We start from the raw sequence: 24,044 nt of genomic DNA on the forward strand, positions 1-24,044 counted from the left end.
AGGGTCAATATAGGAATTTTTCGATAAGTATTCGGCTCTAAATGACTCGTGAAATAAACGAGCCTTTGATACAACAGGATTTGGGTCTCGAAAGTAATTTTAGTGGAAGCAGAATATTTTTCTGAGTCTAGACGCGTTCGTTTCGTATTAAATGGATGAACGGTCTATTTATTATAATTAAAATAAGAATAAATCAATTAATAATAATATTAATTGATATTTAAATACTCAAAAATATTTTTAAAAGCTCAATATAATTTTAAGGAATTGTTTTGGATTAATTCTGAATAATTATACTTTATTTAATAATTTATAAATAAAATTAATTGATTAAAAGGATTAATCAATTAATTAAATCCTAAATAATTATTAAAATAAATTATAAATAATTAAAAGAAATCTGTATTTTTGAAAATAATAAAATAAAATAATTTTTGGAATTTAAAATAATTTAGTTAATTATTAAATAATTAACCAAATTAATTTTTGGAAATTAAAATGATTTTCAGAATTTTAAAATAGAATTTTATTTTAAATATAAAATAAAAACCTAGAAACATGTTCTAAGCTGCTGTGTTCTTCTCCACTGGATCAAAGGGCGGCACAGGAAGAACCTCGTCGGAATCTGCGAAGAAGACGGCCGGAGGCTCGCCGGTTTCTGGAAATTCCAGATTTCGGCCGAGTCCCGGTGAACTTACAGTGATACTACAGCCCTCAAATCGATACCGTTTCTTACCGTTTTTGTCTCCAAATCCATCCTTATAACTCCAGGAACACGACTCGTGCTTCACCCTCTCCAATCAACCCCGGGAAACCATTCCTCGACTAAAAACAATTCAAAATCCGGTGACCACCAACCGAAACTCCAACTTTTAAAAACTGAACCAAAATCAATTATTTTGTTTCCAAAATAAACCTTACAACACGTATAATCTATTCAAGGCCTCAAGAACAATAAAAAAAACAAGGTTTTAAACTGAAAATCGATTCTAACAATTTTAAAAAAACAAAAACTCGTTTTTACCAAATAATCAACCAAATTTAACAAACTATATATGAAAATGATCCTTGTGATCTCAGGAACAATAATCAAACATCAAAACATCAAACAATCCTTTTATAATCAAAACCGAATTTAAATAAAAAAAATAAAAAGTCAAAATAGTTGAATAATCAACCTTATTCGAAGATTATGTTATGGAATCGACAGTCTCGATACGAGCTTCACAACTGTACTAAGAACATAATCAACGGACTCCTGGTTTGATCAGAACTTTGGATTCTTTGAATTCGATATTTCGAGAAGTAAAAATTTATAATTAAACTGTTGTGCAAGACATGCGTGTACTTTAAAAAGACTAAGTCAAATTGACAACCCTAAGTAAGTCGTATTGTAATCTTAATTTGTATTTTGTACTTGTAACATTTAAAGTCTATAAAAATGTCAAAAGAGCAGATTGTAGTATTTTTCTTTAAACAGTGTCAAGCCTAAGAATTCTATCTGGAAGAGGATCAAGAAGATCATGCCTCAGAAGAATTATGAAGAAGCTTGGAGTTGAATAAATCTGTTTTGGGAAAAATGCTTTAAGTCAAGATCTCTACATGTCACAAATTTAGTGATTATATAGAAGTCATTTGAGAACTCCAGAATGACTTAGAGAGAACTCAGAGATATCGACAAGCCAAATTGAAGACATGAAGATTGGAGATATCGACAAGTCATTTCTTCACTAGAGAACTTAGATTTATCGACAAGTCAACATTCATTAGAGAATCTGAGTTATCGATAAGTCAAATTGTACTAGAGAACTTAGAGATATCGACAAGCCAAATTGAAGACATGAAGATTGGAGATATCGATAAGTCATTTCTTCACTAGAGAACTTATAGTTATCGACAACTCAACATTGAATAGAGAACTCTGAGTTATCGATAAGTCAATAAACCACTAGAGAGCTCAGAGATATCGATAAGTCAATATGAAAATATGAAGACTAGAGATCTCGACATGCCAAATTCTCTTATAGAGAACTCATAGACCTCTACAAGTCAAATTTACAGTGGAGCATTGGAGATCTCGATAAGCCAATATACTTATCGAGATTTCAAGTTCTCTATAGACCAAACTGGAGATCTCGAGGTAAAATCTCAAAGTACAAAATTACAGATCAGTTCAGTATCCAAGATTTACAATCAACAAACAATCCAACCAGTTGGATTGACAAGTCTACAAAAGCAGCTTGAAGAGCGTGCAAGATCAAGGGTGAAGATTAACTGATAAAGGAAAATCAAATTTAACACAGTATGAAAAGATATGCTAAGCCAGAAATGGAAGATATACTTTTCCTAAAATAGAAATGACAAGTGACATTTTACTAAAGTTAATAGCATGTCTTATTATACACTGTGTAAACCAGCAGTTAACTAAATTATAGAGTTAACACTGGTCCTTTGTTAGAGGTAACAATTTTTAGATCAGGAACTCTTGTATTCTCTTAAGAAAGAAGCTAAGCTCTTTATCAACAAAGAGCGTAGAAATTTTATAGCAAAACAATCTTAATTTTAATATAAAATTAAGTGAGTTTTGAAAGATTTGTGTTCTTTATTATTGCATATTTAATTTCTGCATGAACACATTTCACTACAAGATTTGATTTACTTTGTTGACAACCAAAATAGTTCAAGAAAAGCATTAAAACACAAAAATACATTCACCCCCCCTCTGTGTGTAATTCATTACCTAACAAAAACTACAAAGTGTTTTGATATGAATCTGTTTGCAGGATAATACTAACTGAATACATGATAATAACGAGGCTTATTTATATATACACGAACAGTCCCGATAAAACATAAAGCGGTATCTTTTTCTCGTATATTTTAAATTACAAGCCCAAAATTAATAATTTATGGGGAAAAGCCATAAAAAGATAATTTATAGATAAATACAATATTTATGTAAAAATTCCATGAATATTATGTACATTTTAAAAATACAAAAACACGGACTATTCGAAGAGTCCTTGATTTTATAAAAATATAAGTATGGATTTTGTGGGCTTTTACGTCCCCGTCGGGTTCCAGTCCCATAACTTTTAGGAAACTAAAATAATTTGTTATTCCCTAACAATACAACAAGAATTACAGAAGGGGGTTGAATTTAATTTTGACTTCTTTTCCAAGATTTTTAAGACAGTTCTTACTTGATAATATATAAGTGTTTGATTTGCAGAATGCGGAATAAATACTTTAAATGAATCAAAACAGAAAGTAATAAAAACACAAGCTTTTAAAACTTTCTGGTGGATTTAAAAGTATTCACCAGATAAATATATATATATATATATATATATATATGTATATATATATATATCAAATGAGAACCTTGTGAAGCTTGAATAGCTCATAGCTGCTTACAAGTATAAACAACTAAACTTATAGAGAAATGCTACAGAATATAGCTTGAAATTGTTTCTCTGAAAATGTATGTGCTTAGTTCGATAATTGTTCTACTTGCTACACTTAATTTATATATCACCAAGTTTACATGACAATAAGACAAGATAATTAATCAAAACATATCTAATCTAACTCCATGCTACTTCACTACTCTATTTCAACATCTTTGAATATCTTTATAATAGCATGGAAATGGTAATGCTTCTTTGTTCTCAAATTCCTGTTTAACAGGCTGCCACATTCCTTTTCCAAACACCCAATGCATGTGACTGTGTTGTCACTGTCAACAGATATCTGCAACCTGCTTTTTACTTGGAATAAAATGAAGTTCTACGGTACCATTCATCACATGTACCCTTATGAAGTGGTACTTAATGTCTATGTGCTCTGTTCTCAATGCTGCACTAGATTTTCAGTGATGGCCATTGCACTTGTATTATCACAGAAAATGGGAATTCTATCCACTTGTAGACCATAGTCCAGCAATTGGTTTTTCATCCACAACATATGTGCACAGCAACTACCAGCAGCAATATATTCAGCTTCAGCTACAGAAGTAGAAACTGAATTTTTCTTTTTACTGAACCAGGACACAAGCTTGTTCCCTAGAAATTGATAAGTTCCTGTTATGCCTTTTCTGTCTATTTTACAACCTGCATAATCTGCATCTGAATAACTAGTTAAATCAAAACCAGAATCTCTAGGATACCAAATGCCAAGTTTTGGTGTTCCCTTGAGACATCTGAAAATTCTCTTAATAACTACTAGGTGAGATTCTCTAGGATTAGCTTGAAATCTAGCACAAAGACAAGTAGCAAACATTATATTTGGCCTACTAGCTGTTAAGTACAGAAGTGAGCCAACCATGCCCCTGTAGCTTGAAATATCCATAGACTTTTCAGTAGTGTTTAATTCAAGCTTAGTTGCAGTGGCCATAGGAGTCTTTGCAGATGTGCAATCCATTAAATCAAACTTCTTTAAAAGATCCTGGATATATTTAGTTTGACTAATGAATATTCCATCACTAACTTGCTTAACTTGTAAACCAAGAAATTAAGTTAGTTCTCATTTCAAACTTACTTTGCATTAATTTGGCAAACTTTTTGCAAAGTTTTTATCTGTTGAGCCAAATATAATATCATCTACATAAATTTGAACAAGTATACTAAAGCCATTAACATTTCTGAAAAATAAAGTTTTATCAACAGTACCTCTTGTGAAGTGATTTTCCAAAAGAAACTTTGATAAAGTGTCATATCAGGCTCTAGGTGCTTGCTTCAATCTATAAAGTGCCTTCAAAAGATAGTAGACATAATCTGGAAAATTTGGATCTTCAAAACCAGGAGGTTGACTAACATAGACTTCCTCCTCAAAATCTCCATTAAGAAAAGCACTTTTGACATCCATTTGATAGACCTTGAAATTGGCATGGGCTGAATAGGCTAAGAAGATTCTGATGGCTTCAAGTCTTGTAACAGGAACAAAGGTTTCATCAAAATCTATTCCTTCGTGTTGACGGTAGCCCTTAGCAACCAATCTAGCTTTGTTCCTGACCACTATTCCATTTTCATCCATCTTGTTTCTAAATACCCATTTGATGTCAATTGGATTCTTTCCTTTAGGTTTGGGTACCAGCTTCCGTACCTTTTTCCTTTCAAATTGGTTTAGCTCCTCCTGCATAGCTAAAATCCAATCAGGATCCAACAAAGCTTCTTCTATCTTCTTCGGTTCTTCCTTAGATATGAAGCTACTGTATAGATATTCTTCTTGAGTTGCTCTCCTTTTTTGAATTCCAGAAGATGCATCACCAATGATGAGCTCAAAAGGGTGATCTTTAGTCCATTTTATTCGTTGAGGTATATTAGCTCTAGATGAAGAGGCCTCATTGTTGTCTTGATGTGTGACTGAGTTTTGATAATTAGAAACTCCCCCTGAGTTTGTGAATCTTTGATTTGAGAAATGGGAACTTTATGTAAGTAATCCATTCTGACTTTCAGCTTCTCTTAATGACCCGACGGATGATGCACTTTGTGTCCCGACGGATGAAGCTGACTGTCTCCTGACGGATAAGGCAAATTGTCTCCCGACGGATGAAGCATTTTACAACTCGACAAATGTTGAATTATGTGCTTCATTAGTTGTAGATTTTTCTGCATTATCCTTATTCACTGTTTCTTGATCACTTTTATCATCACTGTCATCACTAACCATCTCCATATTATCAAACTTGAGGCTTTCATCGAAATCTCCATCTTGCAATCCTTCAATCTTTTTGTCATCAAACACAACATGTATTGATTCCATAAAAATGTTGGTTCTTAGATTATAGACCCTATATGCCTTTCCCAAAGCATATCCAACGAAAATTCCTTCATCTGCTTTAACATCAAACTTCCCATGTTGATCAGTTTGATTCCCTAAGATAAAACATTTGCAGCCAAAAACATGAAGAAAATTTAGAGTTGGTTTCTTGTTCTTGAACAATTGGTAGGGTGTCATAAACTTTTCTTGATTAACCAAAGAAATATTTTGAGTGTAGCAGAGAATATTCACAGCTTCGGCCCAAAAATATATTGGTAACTTTGATTCTTCAAGCATTTTCCTTGCAGCTTCAATAAGAGATCTGTTCTTTCTTTCCACTACTCCATTTTTTTGTGAAGTTCTTGCTGCAAAAAACTCATGCATAATCCCATTCTCTTCACAAAATGATTTCATCACAGAATTCTTGAACTCAGTTCCATTGCCACTCCTAATTCTTCTTACTTTAAAATCAGGATGATTGTTGACTTGCCTTATGTGATTGATGATGATTTCACTAGCTTCATCTTTAGACTTTAAGAAATATGTCCAAGAGAACTTTGAGAAATCATCCACAATTACTAGGAAAAATATTTTCCTTGAGATGGATAATATATTGAATGGTCCAAATAAATCCATTTGTAGCAATTGCAAAGGTTCTTCAATTGTTGAATAAAGCTTCTTTCTGAATGATGCTTTGATCTGCTTTCCTTTTTAGAAGGCATCACACAATCCATCATTAGGAAACTCCACTTGAGGAATGTCTCTAACCAGTTCCTTTTTGACAAGCTCATTCATGGTCTTGAAGTTTAGATGGGACAACATCTTGTGCAATAACCAACTTTCATCTTGACTTGCTTTACTGAGAAGACAAGTGACAAATTTTGCATTAGATGAGTTGAAGTCAGCTGGATACACATTTCTTTTTCTCACTCCAGTTAGAATCACTTTGTTGCTTCTTTTGTTTATCACAACAAAGGCTTCTGAATTGAAGGTTACTGAATTGCCTTTATCACAAAGCTGGCTGATACTCAAGAAATTGTGCTTGAGACCATCCACTAAGGCAACCTCTTCAATGATGACATTATCTTTTGAAATCAAGTCATATCCCACAGTATAACCCTTGCTGTCATCTCCAAAAGTAATATTTGGGCTAGCTCTTTCCTTGAACTCTGTGAGCAGGGTAGAATCTCCAGTCATGTGCCTTGAACAACCACTATCCAGATACCAAAGATTCTTTCTATTTTCCTGCACACATCAAAACCAAATCAAGTTGATTTTGGTACCCAAGTTTCCTTGGGTCCTTCATTGTTAGCTTTCTTCTTTAGTTTCTTAGGTTTAATTTCATTTGACTTGGGAATTTATGATTCATACTTAGTCATTTGAGTTGGACCTTTGAAACCAGTCATTAAAACATAATTATAATGCACATTTTGATTAACAGGAAAAGGCATGCTGTTTGCAAACATTTATTCCAGTAAGGCATGCTAAATGGCATTTGTGGCATACTAAATACAACATAATAATGATTAGATGCAAATGACATATTAGCAAATTGTGCATTCATATTCTGAGTAGACATAGAATTCATAGGCATGGTAAGTATAACAATCATGTTAGGAAAAGAGGGAGGCACAAACACAGGATTAGGCATGGCAAGTTTGCAATTAACATACAAGTGATTAACACTACCACACTTTATACAAATTTTTCTTGGTGCATATTTATCAGGTGTGTAGTTGTTATGCTTGTTAATTCCTACTTTCCCATTTCTATTGTTTTTCTTTTTAGCTTCTGCTTTAACCTCAATCTTTTCTAATCACTCATTCAATTGCTTGATGGACAGATGACCAACATTAACTTTCTTCTCCTTCTTCACTTGACTTGATTCTCCTGGAACAAAGTTTTTGGAAACTGATCCATATTTCTCATTCAGCTTGAAAAGCTTAGCTTTGCTCACAGCCGGCGGATGTGGCTCTTTGTAACTCGACGGATAATCCTTTTGATTATCCGACAAATAATTTTCATCATCCGTCGAGTTCACATCTGTCAACAATCCTTCAACCAAGTTGGATTCCAGCTTCTCCTTACTCTTTTTCCAGGCTGCATCACAAAAGGACTCAATACCTTGAACTTTGGTGATTTGAGCATGGACATCTCTGGATGATTTCAATGCTTTAATCACTTCATGTTCTCGTTCAAGCTGCTTCATTAAAATCTCATCTTTCTTCAAGGATTCAGTTAATTCATCCTTAGCAATCTTACATTCTATTCTCAATTTTTCAAATTCAATAAACTGAGACTCTAACACATTATTCCTCTCACTTAAAAACAAATTGTTTTCTTTAATTTTAGCATTTTCCTTGGTGAGGGACTTAAGTGTAACACGCAAGTGATATAATTCTGTGGACATGTCATTGATTGCATCATTACACTCAGCTTTAGATAAATGTTCTAGGTTAGTGGTGATTACCTGATTACTTGAGGAACTTGTTTCTGTTTCATCAGATTTGGACATCAGGGCTAGGTTGACATAGCTTGTTTCTTAATCTTCATCCAATCCATCAGCTTCCCAATCATTTTCTTGTATAATGAAAGCCCTTTCCTTTTGCTTGAGCAACTCAAAGTATTTCTGTTTATAATCAACAGGCTCAAACTTCTTCTTGCTAGAATCAGACTTTCTACACTCACTGGAAAAATGCCCATCCAAGCCACATTTGAAACATTTAAATTTGGATTTATCCACCATGTTTCTACTTGGCTTGGCTGCTCCAAAGTTCTTTTTGAACTTGAGCTTGGTAAATATTCTGGAAAGGAATGCTAAATGTTCATCAATATCATCCATGTCATCTTGGCTCAAATGATCTTCATTTTCAGCTACCAGCCCTTTACCCTTGCCTTTACAGACCTTTGATGTAGACTTAACAGCTTCTACCTTCATCTCTTTCTCTTTCTCTAACTCAACAACCAGTGCTATGGACCCTCCTTTCTCCCTTCCTTTCTCCATCCTCTAATGTTGCTCTATTTCAAGCTCATAAGTTTTAAGAATTCCATACAGTCTCTCTAAGGTGAACTCCTTGTAATCCTGACAATTTCTCAATGAGACTGTCATTGGTTTCCAATCCTTTGGAAGAGATCTAAGGAACTTGAGGTTAGAGTCTTTTGTTTGATAGACTCTTCCATGCAACTTCAGAGCATTTAGAAGTTTTTAAAATCTACTAAAAATATCAGTAAGAGATTCACTGTCTTCACAATGGAAGTGCTCATATTGCTGAATTAACAGCTGCATCTTGTTTTCCTTTACTTGCTCAGTACCATCACAAATAATCTGGATAGTGTCCCAAACCTCTTTGGCTGTTTTGCAATTAATGATGTTATCAAACATATCACCATCAACTCCATTGAACAATATATTCATGGCCTTCTTGTCTTTCCTGACTTACTCAATATCAGGGTCTGACCATTCATGCCTTGGTTTTGAAATAGATGGCTCATTGCCAGTTGCAGCTCTCATTGCTACATCACTACTAGAAATAGTAGATACGACATCGGTCCTTAGACATCGGCATGTAATGCACCCAATGTTAAAATGCAGTTTAACATCGGTTTTCTAAAAATCAATGTCGAATACGCATATTGACATCGGTTTCACTTAGTAGCCGTTGTCTAACTTCAGAAATTAAAAAGGCCACAAATTTGTTTTTAACTTTGACATCGGTTCATTTTGTTAACCGTTGTCTATGGCCTTTTAAAAAAAATAAAAATTACTTAACCCCCCCCCCCCGCTTTTCAGTACACTTTCCCCCCTTTAATTTTAACAAAAAATTCACTTTAACATATTTTCCGCCCTTTCCAAAAAACCTCCCGCGAGCCTCTCATCTCTCCCCGACCCTCGCCTCTCTCGTCTCTCATCTCTCCCCTCCTTCTCTCTTAGTCTTCTTACCTTTCTTCTCTCTTCTTACCTTAGTCTCTGTTAACCGTCTCTTCTCTCTTTTCTCTAAAACCCTAATTTTAGCCCCAATTCTAATTTAAGATTTGGAGCTTCAAATTAGAGCAAATTAAACTTGAAATTGAGCTAATATCTGGAGGTTGGAGCTAGTATCTGGAGGTAGACAACATTTGGAGGTTGGAGCACTGAGGGTTTAGAACATTGGGGTTTCAGAAAATTGAAAGATTCCGGAGGTATATTCTTCTTTACTTCTTTACTGTTTATCTCCCTCATTTTTATGTTTAATATCTTCTTTGTGCATGTAAATGTTTTATGTTTATCTTCTTTTCTTCTTTACTGTTTTTCTTCTTTGTGCATGTAAATGTTTTATGTTTTTGGGGGTTTTATGTTTGTTTCTTTTTGGGGGTTTTATGTCCTGTTTTTGGGAATTTTATGTCATGTTAAATATTTTAGGTACACTGATGTAAATCTATGTTTTAGGTACATTGATGTAAATGTAAATGTTTCTGTTCTGTTTTTAATTATGTGTTTTCTGGGGGTTATTCATACATATTAGTGTGTTTTGGGGGGGGGGTTTGGGGCTGTATTTGAACAGGTCTCAGATATGAACAAGTCTCTGCATTTCTTGTTTTGTATGATAGTCATTTCTCTGATATGAACAAGTCTCTGCATTCCCGATATGAACTATCTGTTACTTGTGTTGTATTATAGTAATTGTTTTGTATAATTATCCTTCTCACAGATACAAGTAACAGATAATTTTAATTTATTTATTTATGGGCTGAATTTGTTTCAATACTCAAGTTCTCACTGAGTTTTATTTATGTGAAGGAAATTTAACAATTGTCTGGGCTGTGAATGTTGGAATTATTGGTTTTTAATTATGTGATATTTTCAAATATCTTGGTTTAATTTATTTTAATTATCTTGGTTTAATTTAGTCTAGTTTATAAATTTAGTCTAGTTTTGTAATTAATTGGGTATATGTATAGGATCTTAGAGTAATGAATTAGTACTATAAATTATTAGGATATCAAGGTATTTACTCCTTTCTAAGTTTATATAATTAATCCCTACAGTAACCAACACAAATTTGATATGCCTTTTATTAAATAATTATAAATAGGTATGTGTTGGATTTTTAATATTTATAGTGGCTATCAGGTAGGGAAATTTGATGGATAAGACATGGATTTTGCAAGATAGGGATTCTTTAGCATATGAAATGGGGGTGGAAAACTTCTTGATATATGCTGAAGAAAATTCTGAAGATCGTAACAAAATTCCTTGCACTTGTGGACGATGCGCCAATTTTAAAAAATTCTCTATAAAAACAATCAGGGGCCATATCTATGAGAATGGCTTTTGTCTAGGTTATGTGCATTGGGTTTGGCACGGGGAGACTGCTTCTACGGGTCCTAAATCTTCAAGTGCTAGTTGTCCACCTGAAGAGCAAGCTCCAGACCCACCTCCTGAGCAAGCCTCTGATGAAGCGTCAGAGCAAGATCAGGAGCATATCGCTGGTTCGGAAACTGTTGATGTTTGTGAAGCGGCATATAACTCGAGTCAATATGATAATGATTCATATCAGTTTAGGAGGTTCGTAGCCGATGCTGAGCAACCTCTATATGAGGGTAGTGACTGTACTAAGTTGGAGTCGATGTTGAAGTTGCATAACTGGAAATCTAGGTTTTGTATTACCGATAGTGCCTTCACTGACCTCCTTTCTTCTGTTGGGTCTCTACTTCCCAAAGATAATGTGTTACCCAGTAATGCATATGAAGCAAAAAAAACCCTCTCCAATTTAGGTCTAGAGTATATAAAGTTCCATTAATGTCCGAATGACTGTGTACTGTACAGGGGTGTACATGCTGATGCAACCAAGTGTCCTAAGTGTCGACTTTCTCAGTGGAAGTTGACAAAGAAAGGTGAAGAGAGGATTAATCTTCCAGCCAAAGTCATGTGGTATTTTCCAATAATTCCTAGATTTAAACGTATGTTTAAATCTCCTTCCAACGCTAAACTAATGTGTTGGCATGCGCAACAACGGACACAAGATGGTAAAATGCGATATCCAGCTGACTCTCCATCTTGGAAAAATATAGATTATAGGTGGCCATCCTTTGGTAGTGAACCGAGAAACCTTCGCTTGGCTTTATCGGCGGATGGTGTAAACCCGCACAATAATGGCCTATCTAATAGATATAGTTGCTGGCCAGTCATATTGGTGACTTACAATCTTCCTCCCTGGTTATGTATGAAAAGAAAATTTATGATGTTGTCGATATTGGTCCCTGGCCCGCATGAGCCTGGTAATAACATCGACATCTACTTACAACCGATGAGTGATGATTTAAAAAAATTTTGGAAGGAAGGGGAACCAAATATGTATGACGCGTATAACAAATCATTTTTCACTTTAAAAAGCAGTTTTAATGTGGACGATAAATGACTTCCCTGCTTGCGGAAATTTATCTGGCTGCGTTAATAAGGGTTATAAGTGTTGTCCAGTTTGTGGAGATGACACCGTAGCTAAATTTTTGACTCATAGTAGGAAAATGTGCTACCAAGGGCATCGTCGATATTTGCCTCTACATCATCCTTATAGAAGGTAGAAGGCTGCTTTTAATGGACAACAAGAGTTTGGGCAGCCGCGTCGAACCCTATCCGGAGAAGAAGTGTTAGCAGAGCAAGAACAAATCAAATTTGAATTTGGGAAGAAAATGAAGAAGGCAAAGAAGGTTGAAAGTCCATGGAAGAAAAAGTCAGTATTTTTCGAGTTAGAATACTGGAAATTTCACCATGTTAGGCACTGTATTGATGTCATGCATGTCGAGAAGAATGTATGTGATAGTCTGATTGGCACATTACTAAATATGTGCCATAAGACAAAGGATAGTGCGGCGGCCCGTCGTGATATGATGGAAATGGGCGTTAGATCTGATTTGGCTCCCCAAGTAGGAGTAAAGAAAACCTATTTGCCTCTTTCTCCCTTTACTTTGTCAAAGGCAGAAAAAAGGACTTTCTTGTCATCATTAATGTCGATGAAACTTCCATACGGAGATGCATCGAACATAAAAAATTGTGTTTCCATGCCTGATTTGAATATTTACGGGCTGAAATCACATGATTGCCATATTCTTCTCCAACAATTACTCCCGGTTGCAATACGCTCCGTTCTTCCGAAGCATGTTAGGGTCACAATTATTAGATTGTGTTTCTTTTTTAATGCTTTGTGCAACAAAGTAGTAGACGTGTCAAAACTGGATAAGCTGCAGTTAGATGTTATACTAACCTTGTGCGATCTAGAAAAGGTTTTCCATGCGTCATTTTTTGATGTAATGGTACATATAGTAGTCCACTTGGTCCAGGAACTACGCTTATGTGGACCAGTATTTTATAGGTGGATGTATGCATTTGAACGGTTTAATAAAGTACCATAGAGTTATGTTCGAAACCGTTATTATCCTGAAGGTTGTATGGCAGAGAGTTACCTTGTAGAAGAGTCCGTAGAATTCTGCACCGAGTTTCTTAGTCAGAATTACTCCACTGCCGGTCTTCCAAAGGACCAAGATAATAAGATATCAGGTTCATTATCCGTTGTGATAATAAAATCTGTGGAAGAGAAGGAGCGAGATGAAGCACATCTACATGTCCTTCTAAACAATGCAGAAGTGTTTCCATATATTCTGTGAGTTTATGCAGTTTGTTGTTTTCAATTCCTCATTATCCAGTAATTAGTCTTGTAATGTGTCTTTAATATATCATTCCATATGCATTTTTCAGAATGCATAAGGAATATCTTGAAGAAATTCACCGAGGGAAAAGGAAAAGCTTACATTGGCTCATGAGAGAGCACAATCGGCTCTTTGCTGATTGGTTTCAAAACAAAGTCAGTGTTGTATTAGGTTCTTTGATCTGTAGTGTAATGACGACTATTAGCTATTTAGGATTTAAAATTTCTTATCATATCTGCAGGTGAATGATGAACTAAGGGAGAACAACAAAGGTGTTTCAGATACGATAAGATGGCTCGCTGCCAAGCCATCATTTTCAGTACTAACTTATCAAGGTTATCTAGTGAATGGAGTGCGATATTTTACAAAGGAACGAGATGACATACGCGTTGTTCAAAACAACGGGGTGTCTGTCATTGCTAAAGCGGTCCAGGTTTCTAGTGCCAAGGACTTGAACCCCGTAGAAAGTGATTTAACATTTTACGGTATCATACAAGAGATATGGGAATTAGACTACCATGCATTCAAAGCTCCCTTGTTCCTGTGTAAATGGGCAAGTAATGATAAAGGAATAAGGGTTGATGATCTTGGGTTCACACTTGTGGATTTTAGTCGACAAGGTCACAAAAAAGATGAATATGTTTCTGTTGACCAAGTCAAGCAAGTGTTTTACCTTGAAGATCCCGTTGATGCTACCTGGTCTATTGTTCTGTCCTCCACAACTTGAGACTACCATGAATTGTATAATGAAGATGACTTAGGAGACACAATCATGGAACATCCCCCATTCTGCACTGAAATCCCCACAACTGATGTCACTACTGATGATGTCGCTCATACTGCTAGACCTAATGTTTAGGGAATTTGGATTAAAAATACTACTACTAAAACTCCTGCACCTAATATCGTTACTGACTGATGATGTAGCTTTATGTAAAATATATATCTAAATGGGAATTTGAATGACTGAATGAACCATATATATTTGCCTTTAATTGTGTTATAATGTGTAAAATATATTGTTAATTTTTTTTCTTTTGTTTTGTATTGTTATAATCATATAAGTAGTTCATCCATAATTACTGATTGATGGCATTATTTTTTCTTTAATTATTTTGCATTATTTAATTGTACTTCTATAAAATACTTTAGAGTTATTTCGGATGTGATTAATTACTGATTGCAGTTTAGGTAAATTATTGTTCTTGTATAGTTGTATTCGTACTTGCTGATTTTACAATTTATTATTTGTGCTTGACTGTAATTAATGACGGACTGAAAATATATTGTTCAATTGATGGCTTTATTATTCAATTTAATGCAGACTAAGGGAGCAAAATGGCAAAGAAGCAAAAAGCCAAGAAAGTAATTTTCGAAGAAAATGACAGGAAGAATAACTCTGAAAAAGTTAATGATGAAATTGTTCCTGATGTCAAAACTTCAGAGACTTGTAATGAAAAGTTGGTTCAAGTCCCTCCACAATATCAAACTCAAAGTAGTGGTGAAGAAACGATGACCACTTCTGAATCTGCAAAAAAAAGGCTAGGAGGTGCGCGTGGTGTTTCAGCTCTTCACAAAGTAGTGGTGAAGAAAGCTCGGGGAAAGAAATTTAAAGTTATATACAATGATTTTGGAGTTCCCATCGGAAATACCAGGCCTACTTTACAGTCTTACATAGGAATGCTCACAAGGGCAATGATTCCAATCGATACTGAAAACTGGCCAAAAATGGATTGTGATCTAAAAGCAAAATTATGGGATGATGTCCAGGTAAATGATATCCCTTGTTGACTTCTTCATTTTGTTTAAATTGTGACTGTAAATTATGTGGCTAATTTATATTATGTGGCTCTTTAGGACACATTCAAAATTGCCCCAGAAAGTGAGAAGCTTGTGCTACAATCGGTAGGTGAAAAATGGAGGCAGTTTAAAGCTGATTTAACTGCAAAATATGTCATGCCATTTATTGGAAAAAAGAAGAAATTGATGAAGCCTCCGAAGAAGTATGCATTTATTGGTAAAGAACCTTGGAAGATATTTGTTGCAGAGAGGACGAGCCCCAAATGGCTGGTATGAATATATTCTACTAATAAACTATACATGATTGCCATTTTACTTGCTAAATGATTAAATAGATTTTGGTTAAATAATATTTATTAATTTTTACTAATTTATTTTGGTGCAGGAACAACGTAAGTTACAGAACAATAGAGTGGGTAAACGGAAATATCATCACCGCTTGTCAAGGAAGGGGTATACTGGTTTGCGAGAAGAAGAAGTAAGAACCATATCTATTTGGCTTTGCAATTCTAAGTTTTAAGGGAGTTTAAACATTTTCTCTTTTTTAACAGATAAAGAAAGGGAACTTAAAGCGGAAAGAGAAACCTGATCGTGCAATTTTTTGGTGGAAGGCTAGGATGCCAAAGAATCCTGATGAGCTTACTGAAGAGCAAGCGGAAATAAATGCGAGAATTGTAAGTGATATTTTTAATAATGCATTCCCTTCAAAGATAATTGCGTCATAAATAATGCACTAATTGTTTGCATTTATTTTGCAGGCTGAGTTACTTGAAATGAAGGAGAAGGGTGAATTTGTTCCACATGGAACAGAAGATGTGTTGACTACGACACTTCAGACTCCTGAGCACGCAGGAAGGGTTCGAGGGGTTGGCGGCTTTGTCACTCCAACAGCATTCTTCAATTTGCCGAAAGCGAAAAAGACTAGAATTACCAAGGCAGAGTTGTTGGATCAGTTGGAAAGAAATCAGCGGGAGATGGCTGAACTTAAGGCCTTGGTTAATGCTTCGAATGGTCACTCTCCTATATTCTCTGACAAATCAAGTTATCAAGTACCTGTTAATAAAGAGGGAGCTGCTGATAAGCGGAATGTTGGAGTTGCTGTTAAACCGCTGAGTGTCAAACAGTTGTTGGTAAATGATGAAGACTTTGTTGGTTTTGACCCCTCTCCTCCGAGCGGAAAGAAGGTAAAATATTATTAAGATCTACTAGATATATGCCTACAGACTTGGGATTTATGCAATAAAATTAAATTGATCCCTCACTATAATGTAGGGTCCACAGTCATGTGAGCTTGCACTGGATTGCATAGAGAACAAGGTTGCTTTTGGAACAGTTTTTGATGATCACGAAGAGATGAATATTTCAGTACACGGAGTGCCTCTAAAGCCCGGACATGTTCGTGTGTCAGTTGATGGACACATCCAGCCAGAGGCGTCGGTTTCAGTGCCCATACCTGGTGAAATTGAGGTTGTACGCCAAGCAGTTGGCTCTCACGTAGCATGGCCTCATGAATTGATCATCTACCCAACTGTGGCGGTATGTTATATAAAAATTATGTCAATATACTCTGAATTGATTGTTGCATTCTATAGTAGTTATGTCAATAATAACCGATTATTCTTGTTTTATTTAATTCTGTGGAGAAAAAGAAAAAGGAAGTGATGCAGGGGCAGTCTAAGCGGAAAGATGAGTTACAGAAACTTCAAGATGATTATAGAAAAAAGAAGCTAAACAAGAATGTGCCAAAGCAGTACAAGGTGTTATACAAACATGATGCAGTCTTCATGAAAGCCACTGGGGAGTCAATACCAATTCCGTGTGATTCGGACGTGTTTGGGACTGAGAAAATAATTTATATATTGCATGAAAATGTGAAAGCATTGTTGGAGTTCGATATGATTGGCCAAGCTGCAATATCTGCTTATATGGCGTAAGTTAATTTTTTATCGTTATATATTCAATATTCATGTTTTATACGGAATTATAAGTAATGTAATTCACTCCCTGGTAGGCTCTTGCAAAGACTGATTAAGATTGAGAGGAAGAATGATGATGTGGTCTTATATGGATTTTTCGATCCAGGAGCTACATTTACGTTGAACAAATCTTTTCATTCTTATTTTGTTAATCGGTTGAAAGAGAGTAGTCCCTATCGCATGTACTTCATGCCACATAATCATAAGTAAGTATTTTTAATTTAGACATGCTTTTACAAATTAATATATTTAGGTAGTTTTTTTAAAATTTCTGACTTGTGTTTTTCTTTTTTCTTTTTTATAAACATAGTTGCCACTGGATTTTGGTTGTAATTTGGGATGGCGACATTTATATTCTGAACCCTCTGCCACATCCAACACATTTTGATGAGTTGGAAAAATCATTAACATAGTAATATATTTATGTTAATTACTATATATAAATATATATATATATATAGTAAATATTCTCCCTTTTGAAAAATAATCATGTATATTATTGTTGTTCTGCAATGTAGAGCGATGAAATCCTACAATGCTCAAACTGGAAGGGGAAATAAAGCTCCTCAGATAAAGAATCTTCTTGTAAGTTTTTTGTATTTTTTTATCACTTTGTAATTTTAATTAATTTCTGGTGCTAATTCAGATTTATATTGTAACAGGGATCTCCCAAACAACCAGGAGGGGTTGAATGTGGCTATGTTATAATGCGATACATGAAAGATATCATTGCTGATAAGGAGCTATCTTTTACTACCAAGGTATATATGCAAATCATTTCCGATAGATGGCATGTAGAATTTTTTTGTGTAGTTTTTCAGGACAGATAAATATGAGTGCCATTTTTATTATCAGTTTTTATTATTAGTGATTTCCAGATGGATCTTGTTTTTATTAGTGATAAGGAACTATCTGGTTTATAGTTTTGGATTAACGAAGAAAATTATGGTTAAATATAGAAAAGGTCCTCTTCTGGTTAAATTATAAATAGTTGGTTCTGTTTATTTTTAATTATACATATGGCAATTCTGGTTAATAATATTCTGGTTGCTAATTTTTACGTGTGTTTTATAGTGGGCAGCCAAAACTCGAAAGTCCTACACAAGGCAGGAGCTGGATGAGGTGCGGATGGAGGTGCTTGAATTTATCCAAGACAAGATGTAAAAATGATAAGTATCTATATATATAGCTTTCCTCTGAACTATGTGAATTAATATTGTGTTTGCCGGTGGTTGGTGGTTAATTAAGGGATGTTTGGTGACAATTACATCCATGATTCTGATTTATGTTTGGAATTGTCGAAATTTGACAAGTGGTACATATTAACTAGTCAAACATGTTTAGAATGTTGGATGTAATAACTAGAGAATTTGGGTTTTATTGTTTTTAGTTGGGATATTTATTTTAGACTTGGAATGTAATGTCCGAATTGAGCTCTTGTTGGATTGAATGTTAGTAAATTTGGTATCAATGTATACCTCTACATTTTTACAAATTTGGTTGGATGTATTACATATTGTTGGTATTTTTCTGGTTGAAAATGCAATTGGTTCCCTGGGCTATTAATAGTACCAGGATGGCATATGCAATTTACAGTACATATATTAACATCAGAATGGTAATTTAAAACCGATGTAAAAATGAACAAAAGACATCAGGTGAAACAATATTAAAAGAAAAAGAACTACAAAAACCAATGTCAAATAGTCATTTGACATCGGTTCTGTAAAAAAATCAATGTTTTTTAAGCCAAATAACATCGAATTTTCAATAGCTGATGTCTTAAATTTTACAATATTAAAGATTAAACATTGGTTAGAAAAAAACACTGATGTTAAACAAAAGGATTTAACATCACCAAATGAACGAAACCGATGTCTAACCCATTATTTTACATCGATTGATAAACGTACCCGATGTCTGATGGACCATTTCACATCGGTCAAACAACATAACCGATGTCTGATCTAGATTTTCAAATCGGTTTGTTTGAAAGATTTTTAAAAAAATATCTTTTAGAGCTTATAGGTTTCATGTTGTAATGGATAATTACCCCATAATATACTCATATTCACCTAGAAATACTGTAATATAAGCTGAAATTTGTTGCAAAGACATCAGAATTATTCTTAAAACCGATGTATAACACTGTAATAGACATCGGCTGTGAACCGATATCAAAGCCTAATGACATTTAACATCACACGCGAAGACATCGATTCAGTTTTTTTTAACATCGGTTCAGAACCGATGTCTGATCCCATATTTTTAGTAGTGCATGAGGACCTCTCTCTATGCAATCCACATAGGCCTCATCTTGGGAAAGAAGATATAGGTGCATCTTCACCTTTCAGTGGTGATAATTGTCTTTGTCCAGAAAAGGAATTTTAACTCCAACATCCTTCTTGTTCATCTTGTTGTTTGTTGTGATCTTTACACTCTTTGTACTTCAAGAGCTTGCTCTGATACCAATTGTTATTCCCTAACAATACAAGAAGAATTACAGAAGGGGGTTGAATGTAATTCTAGCTTCTTTTGCAAGATTTTTAAGACAATTCTCACTTGATAATATATAAGTGTTTGATTTGCAGAATGCGGAATAAATACTTTAGATGAATCAAAACACAAAGTAATAAAAACACAAGCTTTTAAAACTTTCTGGTGGATTTGAAAGTATCTACCATATATATATATATATCAAATGAGAACCCTGTGAAGCTTAAATAGCTCACAGCTGCTTACAAGTATGAACAACTAAACTTACAGAGAAATGCTATAAAATACAGCTTGAAAATGTTTCTCTGAAAATGTGTGTGCTTAGTTCGATAATTGTTCTACTTGCTACACTTGGTTTATATATCACCAAGTTTACATGACAATAAGACAAGATAATAAAACAAAACATATCTAGTCAAACTTCATGCTACTTCACTACTCTATTCCAGCATCTTTGAATATCTTCATAATAGCATGTAAATGGTAATACTTCTTTGTTCTCAACTTCCTGCTTAAAAGACTGCCACATTCCTTTTGTAAACACCCAACACATGTGACCGTGTTGTCAATGTCAACAGATATTTGAATTTGATCATCCATCGGGTAGCTTTGTTGATTATCCGTCGTGTAGCTTTGTTGATCATCCGTCGGGTAGCCATTTGTCACTTGACTCCATTTCACTTATGCAGAATTACAAGATATCTCATATTTACTTAATCAACCTATTATACATTTCTACTAGTAGTCAACATGACTCATATGCTTCTATAGAATCTACACAAAGTTTTTGTAGAAGTGTGCTACACTACTTATTATTACATAAGCTACTCACTCGATGGATGTCAAATCATCATCCGTCGGGACTATATTGAATCATCCGTCGGGAATATATTTGGTCATCCGTCGAGTGCTACAAAATTCACTAAGTTAAATCTACTAAGGTGTTTTGTTTAATTTATCATCAAATTCACAACATATTCCTAACATAATTTCTAAATTTAATACAAATCCCGAAAACATAGATAATAAGCACGTACAATCATAAAACAAGTTTTAACACGTAACACGGAAGAAACGTAATCTGACATGCATCGAGATTGCGGATCAATTCATATAATTGCATTTAAAACACATATTAATTATTAGAAAAATACCCTATTCCTTGCAGGATTAAATTAATACCTATTGCACAGTAAATCATGGTAACACATTTTTACACTTAATTAAAAAAGAATATTTATTATATACTTAACAAAATATGTACAAAAATTTCCCAGTTATTACATTCTTCCCCCTAACAGGATTCTGTCCTCAGAATCTATTTTAGGAAAACATATGAGGATACTTAGATAACATTTCACTTTCTAACTCCCTGGTCGACTCTTCAACCTTAGGATTCCTCCATAAAACTCGTACTAAAGCTACAGACTTATTTCTAAGCACTTTCTCTTGCCGGTCTAAAATCTGTACCGGTCGCTCTATAAACGGCAAGTCTGGATGGATCTCAATTGGTTCATACTCTATCACATGATTAGATCAAGAAATTAATGATTTTGAAAATAGCCATGCAATTTGATCCTTTAGTCAGCCTTCTTATATAATGATTTACCTCGAAAGCAATCAAAGCACTATTATTTAGAAATTTTCTTTTATAAAAGCACTCTGTTTGTCTGAGTCTAAGCTTTTAAAGCACGACTATATTCTATTTGACAAGACTTTAGATAATACTCGAACAAGCATATTGCATAAAGAAATGGGTTTAAGTCAGTCATCTCCTTTGGCATTAAATATACAAGTGTCTGATTTACTCCACTCGTTAATTCCTCATTGCTCATATGGCCATGATAAAGTTTAACCAAATCTCTCCCAACTATAACCCCATAAGTTTGAAAAAAATGAAGGGTTCAAACCTGAGTCTAATGGGGTTGCAGAGTGAAGGAACAGAACTTTTAAAGACATGATTAACAGTATGCTGATTAATTATGGGTTGCCTAAGTACATGTGGGGAGAGGCTCTGAATACGGCTTACCGTATTCTGAATAGAGTCCCTCTGATAAATATGGACAAGACACCTTATGAATTATGAAGGAAGCATAAGACAAGTTTGAGTTATCTTCGTGTGTGAGGGTGCCTTGCGAAGGTGCTTGTCCATAAATGCAAAAGAAAGAAACTAGGTCCGACAACTGTTGATTGTATCTTTCTTGGCTATCTGGAAGCCACAACTGATATGAGATTTTTAGTTTTAAAATCTGACATAGATGGGATTGTGGCCAATACGATAGTTGAGTTTTGTGATGTAACTTTCTTGGAGGAAGTGTTCCATTTGAAGACTGGTATACCTTTGGCTAATTCTGAGGATGATCCCACTCACACATCGAGTTCTATTCCTGATCTTGTGAAACAAAAATGGCAAATGTGGGGGCGGATCCTGGTAGTAACTCTACTCCTAATGAAGTAGAGGAAACTAGAAGGAGGAAGCGTAGAAAGATAGTCAAGGACTTTGGAAGTAATTTTGTAACTTACAATGTCGAGGATGAGCCTTTAACTTTTTGTCAAGCCATGGATTATTCGGAGTCAAGGCATTAGAAAGGCATCATGAAGAGTGAAATTGACTCAATTATTTCTAACGAAACATGGGAGTTAGTTGATCTCCCTCTTGGGTGTTCTACTATTAGATGTAAATGGATCTTCAAGAGGATGCTAAACCCTTATGGCTCAATAGATAAGTGCAAGGCTAGGCTAGTTGCTAAGGGATTTAGTCAAATAGAAGGCATTGACTATTTTGATACATACTCTACTGTTGCCTGAATGATTACAATAAGAATGCTTCTTGCATTAGCTTTCGTTCATGGTCATATCATCTATCAAATGGATATAAAAACAGCTTTTCTTCATTGTGACCTTGAAGAAGAGTTTTATATGGATTAGCCTGAGGGATTTGTTGCTTTTGGTAATGAGAAGAAAGTATGTAGACTAGTGAAGTCCATCTATGGCCCTAAACAAGCACCTATAGACTGGCAAAAAAAGTTTGATGAAACTGTTTTAGACTTCGAGTTTTTAATTATTGAAAGTGACAAGTGTGTCTACTATAAGGTTAGAGGTAATGATTGTGTGGTTGTATGTAGATGATATTTTGTTGTTTGGAACCAATATTGAGATTATTAACGTGATAAAGAGTTTCTTGAAGATGCAATTTGAAATGAAGGATATGGTTGAGGCTAGTGTGATTCTTGGGATCAAGTTGACTTAGTCAACTGATGGAATAACATTGTCACAGTCTTATTATATAGAGGAATCTAAACTTGAGAAGTACGGTTATTCAAATTGTAGAAACTCTAGTAAACCATATGATTCCAAAGTTGCTATAGTCAAGAATAGTTCAGGAGTTCTCGTGTCTCAGTTAAGGTACTCTCTGATTATTGGGAGTTTGCAATATCTTTCTTATGTGACTAGACCATATATTTCTTCTTCTGTGTCTAAGTTAGCAAGATATACAAGTTGTGCAAAAAAGGCTCATTGGGAGGTACTGGATAGAGTTCTGAGATATCTCAAGGGAACTATTTCCCTTGGCTCGCATTATTAAAGATTTCCGGGGTACTCGAGGGGTACCGTGATGCAAGTTGAATAGCTAAGAAATTCGGTTCCAATGAAGTGATTGGATATATGTTTACCCTTGGGGTGGAGCAGTGTCTTGGAAGTCATTTAGACAGACTTTAATTACTCGTTCTACTTTTGAGGTTGAGTTGTGTGCACTTGATGCCTCGGGGATGGAGGCTGAATGATTACATAGATTCATATCAATGTTACCTGTAGTAACGAAGTCGCTTCCTGCCATTTCTGTTTATTGGATAGTCGTACAACTATCGATAATATCAGAAGTGTGAAGTACAATGCTAAGAAAACATCCAAGTTAGAATGAAGTCTATAAGGGGTCTTGTGTCTGATAGATCTGTACATGAAAGAGACACGACCATAACGTCTCAAATATGTAGATCTGCACCATAGCCTTTTGACTTGTCATCGTCTATGGAGTGTGGTTACACCAAATGGATAGAGATTCAAGTTGAAACATTCCATCTAAATATAGTACCCATCAAAGTAGAGGACTTAGGAGGGTTCAAACCCAGAAGGGGACCGACTCTGAAAAGCAAGTCATGATAAAATCTGATATGCATTTTTGTATGGATTTGTAGGGATTGTTAGAAAATGAAAAGTCTGAGACATGTTTAAGAATTGTTCTTGATGTAATTTCCTAAAACTAATTATTGGAGGTTGTTCCTTGTAATGACGACTTAAACTTTCATGTTTGGATCTAAGTCATTTTCTTAG

General features: G+C 34.7%; 1 protein-coding gene across 1 annotated transcript; it reads left to right on the forward strand.

Moving 5' to 3' along the window:
- The first annotated feature begins 10,883 nt into the window (after positions 1-10,883).
- Positions 10,884-12,158, forward strand: LOC141696214 (uncharacterized). Its single transcript, XM_074500389.1, has 2 exons — positions 10,884-11,521; positions 11,567-12,158. The coding sequence occupies exons 1-2, from the start codon at positions 10,884-10,886 to the stop codon at positions 12,156-12,158; spliced, it is 1,230 nt and encodes a 409-aa protein (XP_074356490.1).
- The last annotated feature ends 11,886 nt before the right edge of the window (positions 12,159-24,044 follow it).

This window comes from Apium graveolens, chromosome 11 (genome assembly GCF_009905375.1).
Source record: "Apium graveolens cultivar Ventura chromosome 11, ASM990537v1, whole genome shotgun sequence".
NCBI classification, from domain to species: Eukaryota; Viridiplantae; Streptophyta; class Magnoliopsida; order Apiales; family Apiaceae; genus Apium; species Apium graveolens.

What these genes read in the sequence shown, in the direction of transcription:
- LOC141696214 (XM_074500389.1), top strand. Translation starts at nt 10,884, where the DNA reads ATGGATAAGACATGGATTTTGCAAGATAGGGATTCTTTAGCATATGAA. An exon ending in CTCTCCAATTTAGGTCTAGA is followed by an intron (nt 11,522 to 11,566) that starts GTATATAAAGTT and finishes TGTACTGTACAG; the next exon opens with GGGTGTACATGCTGATGCAA.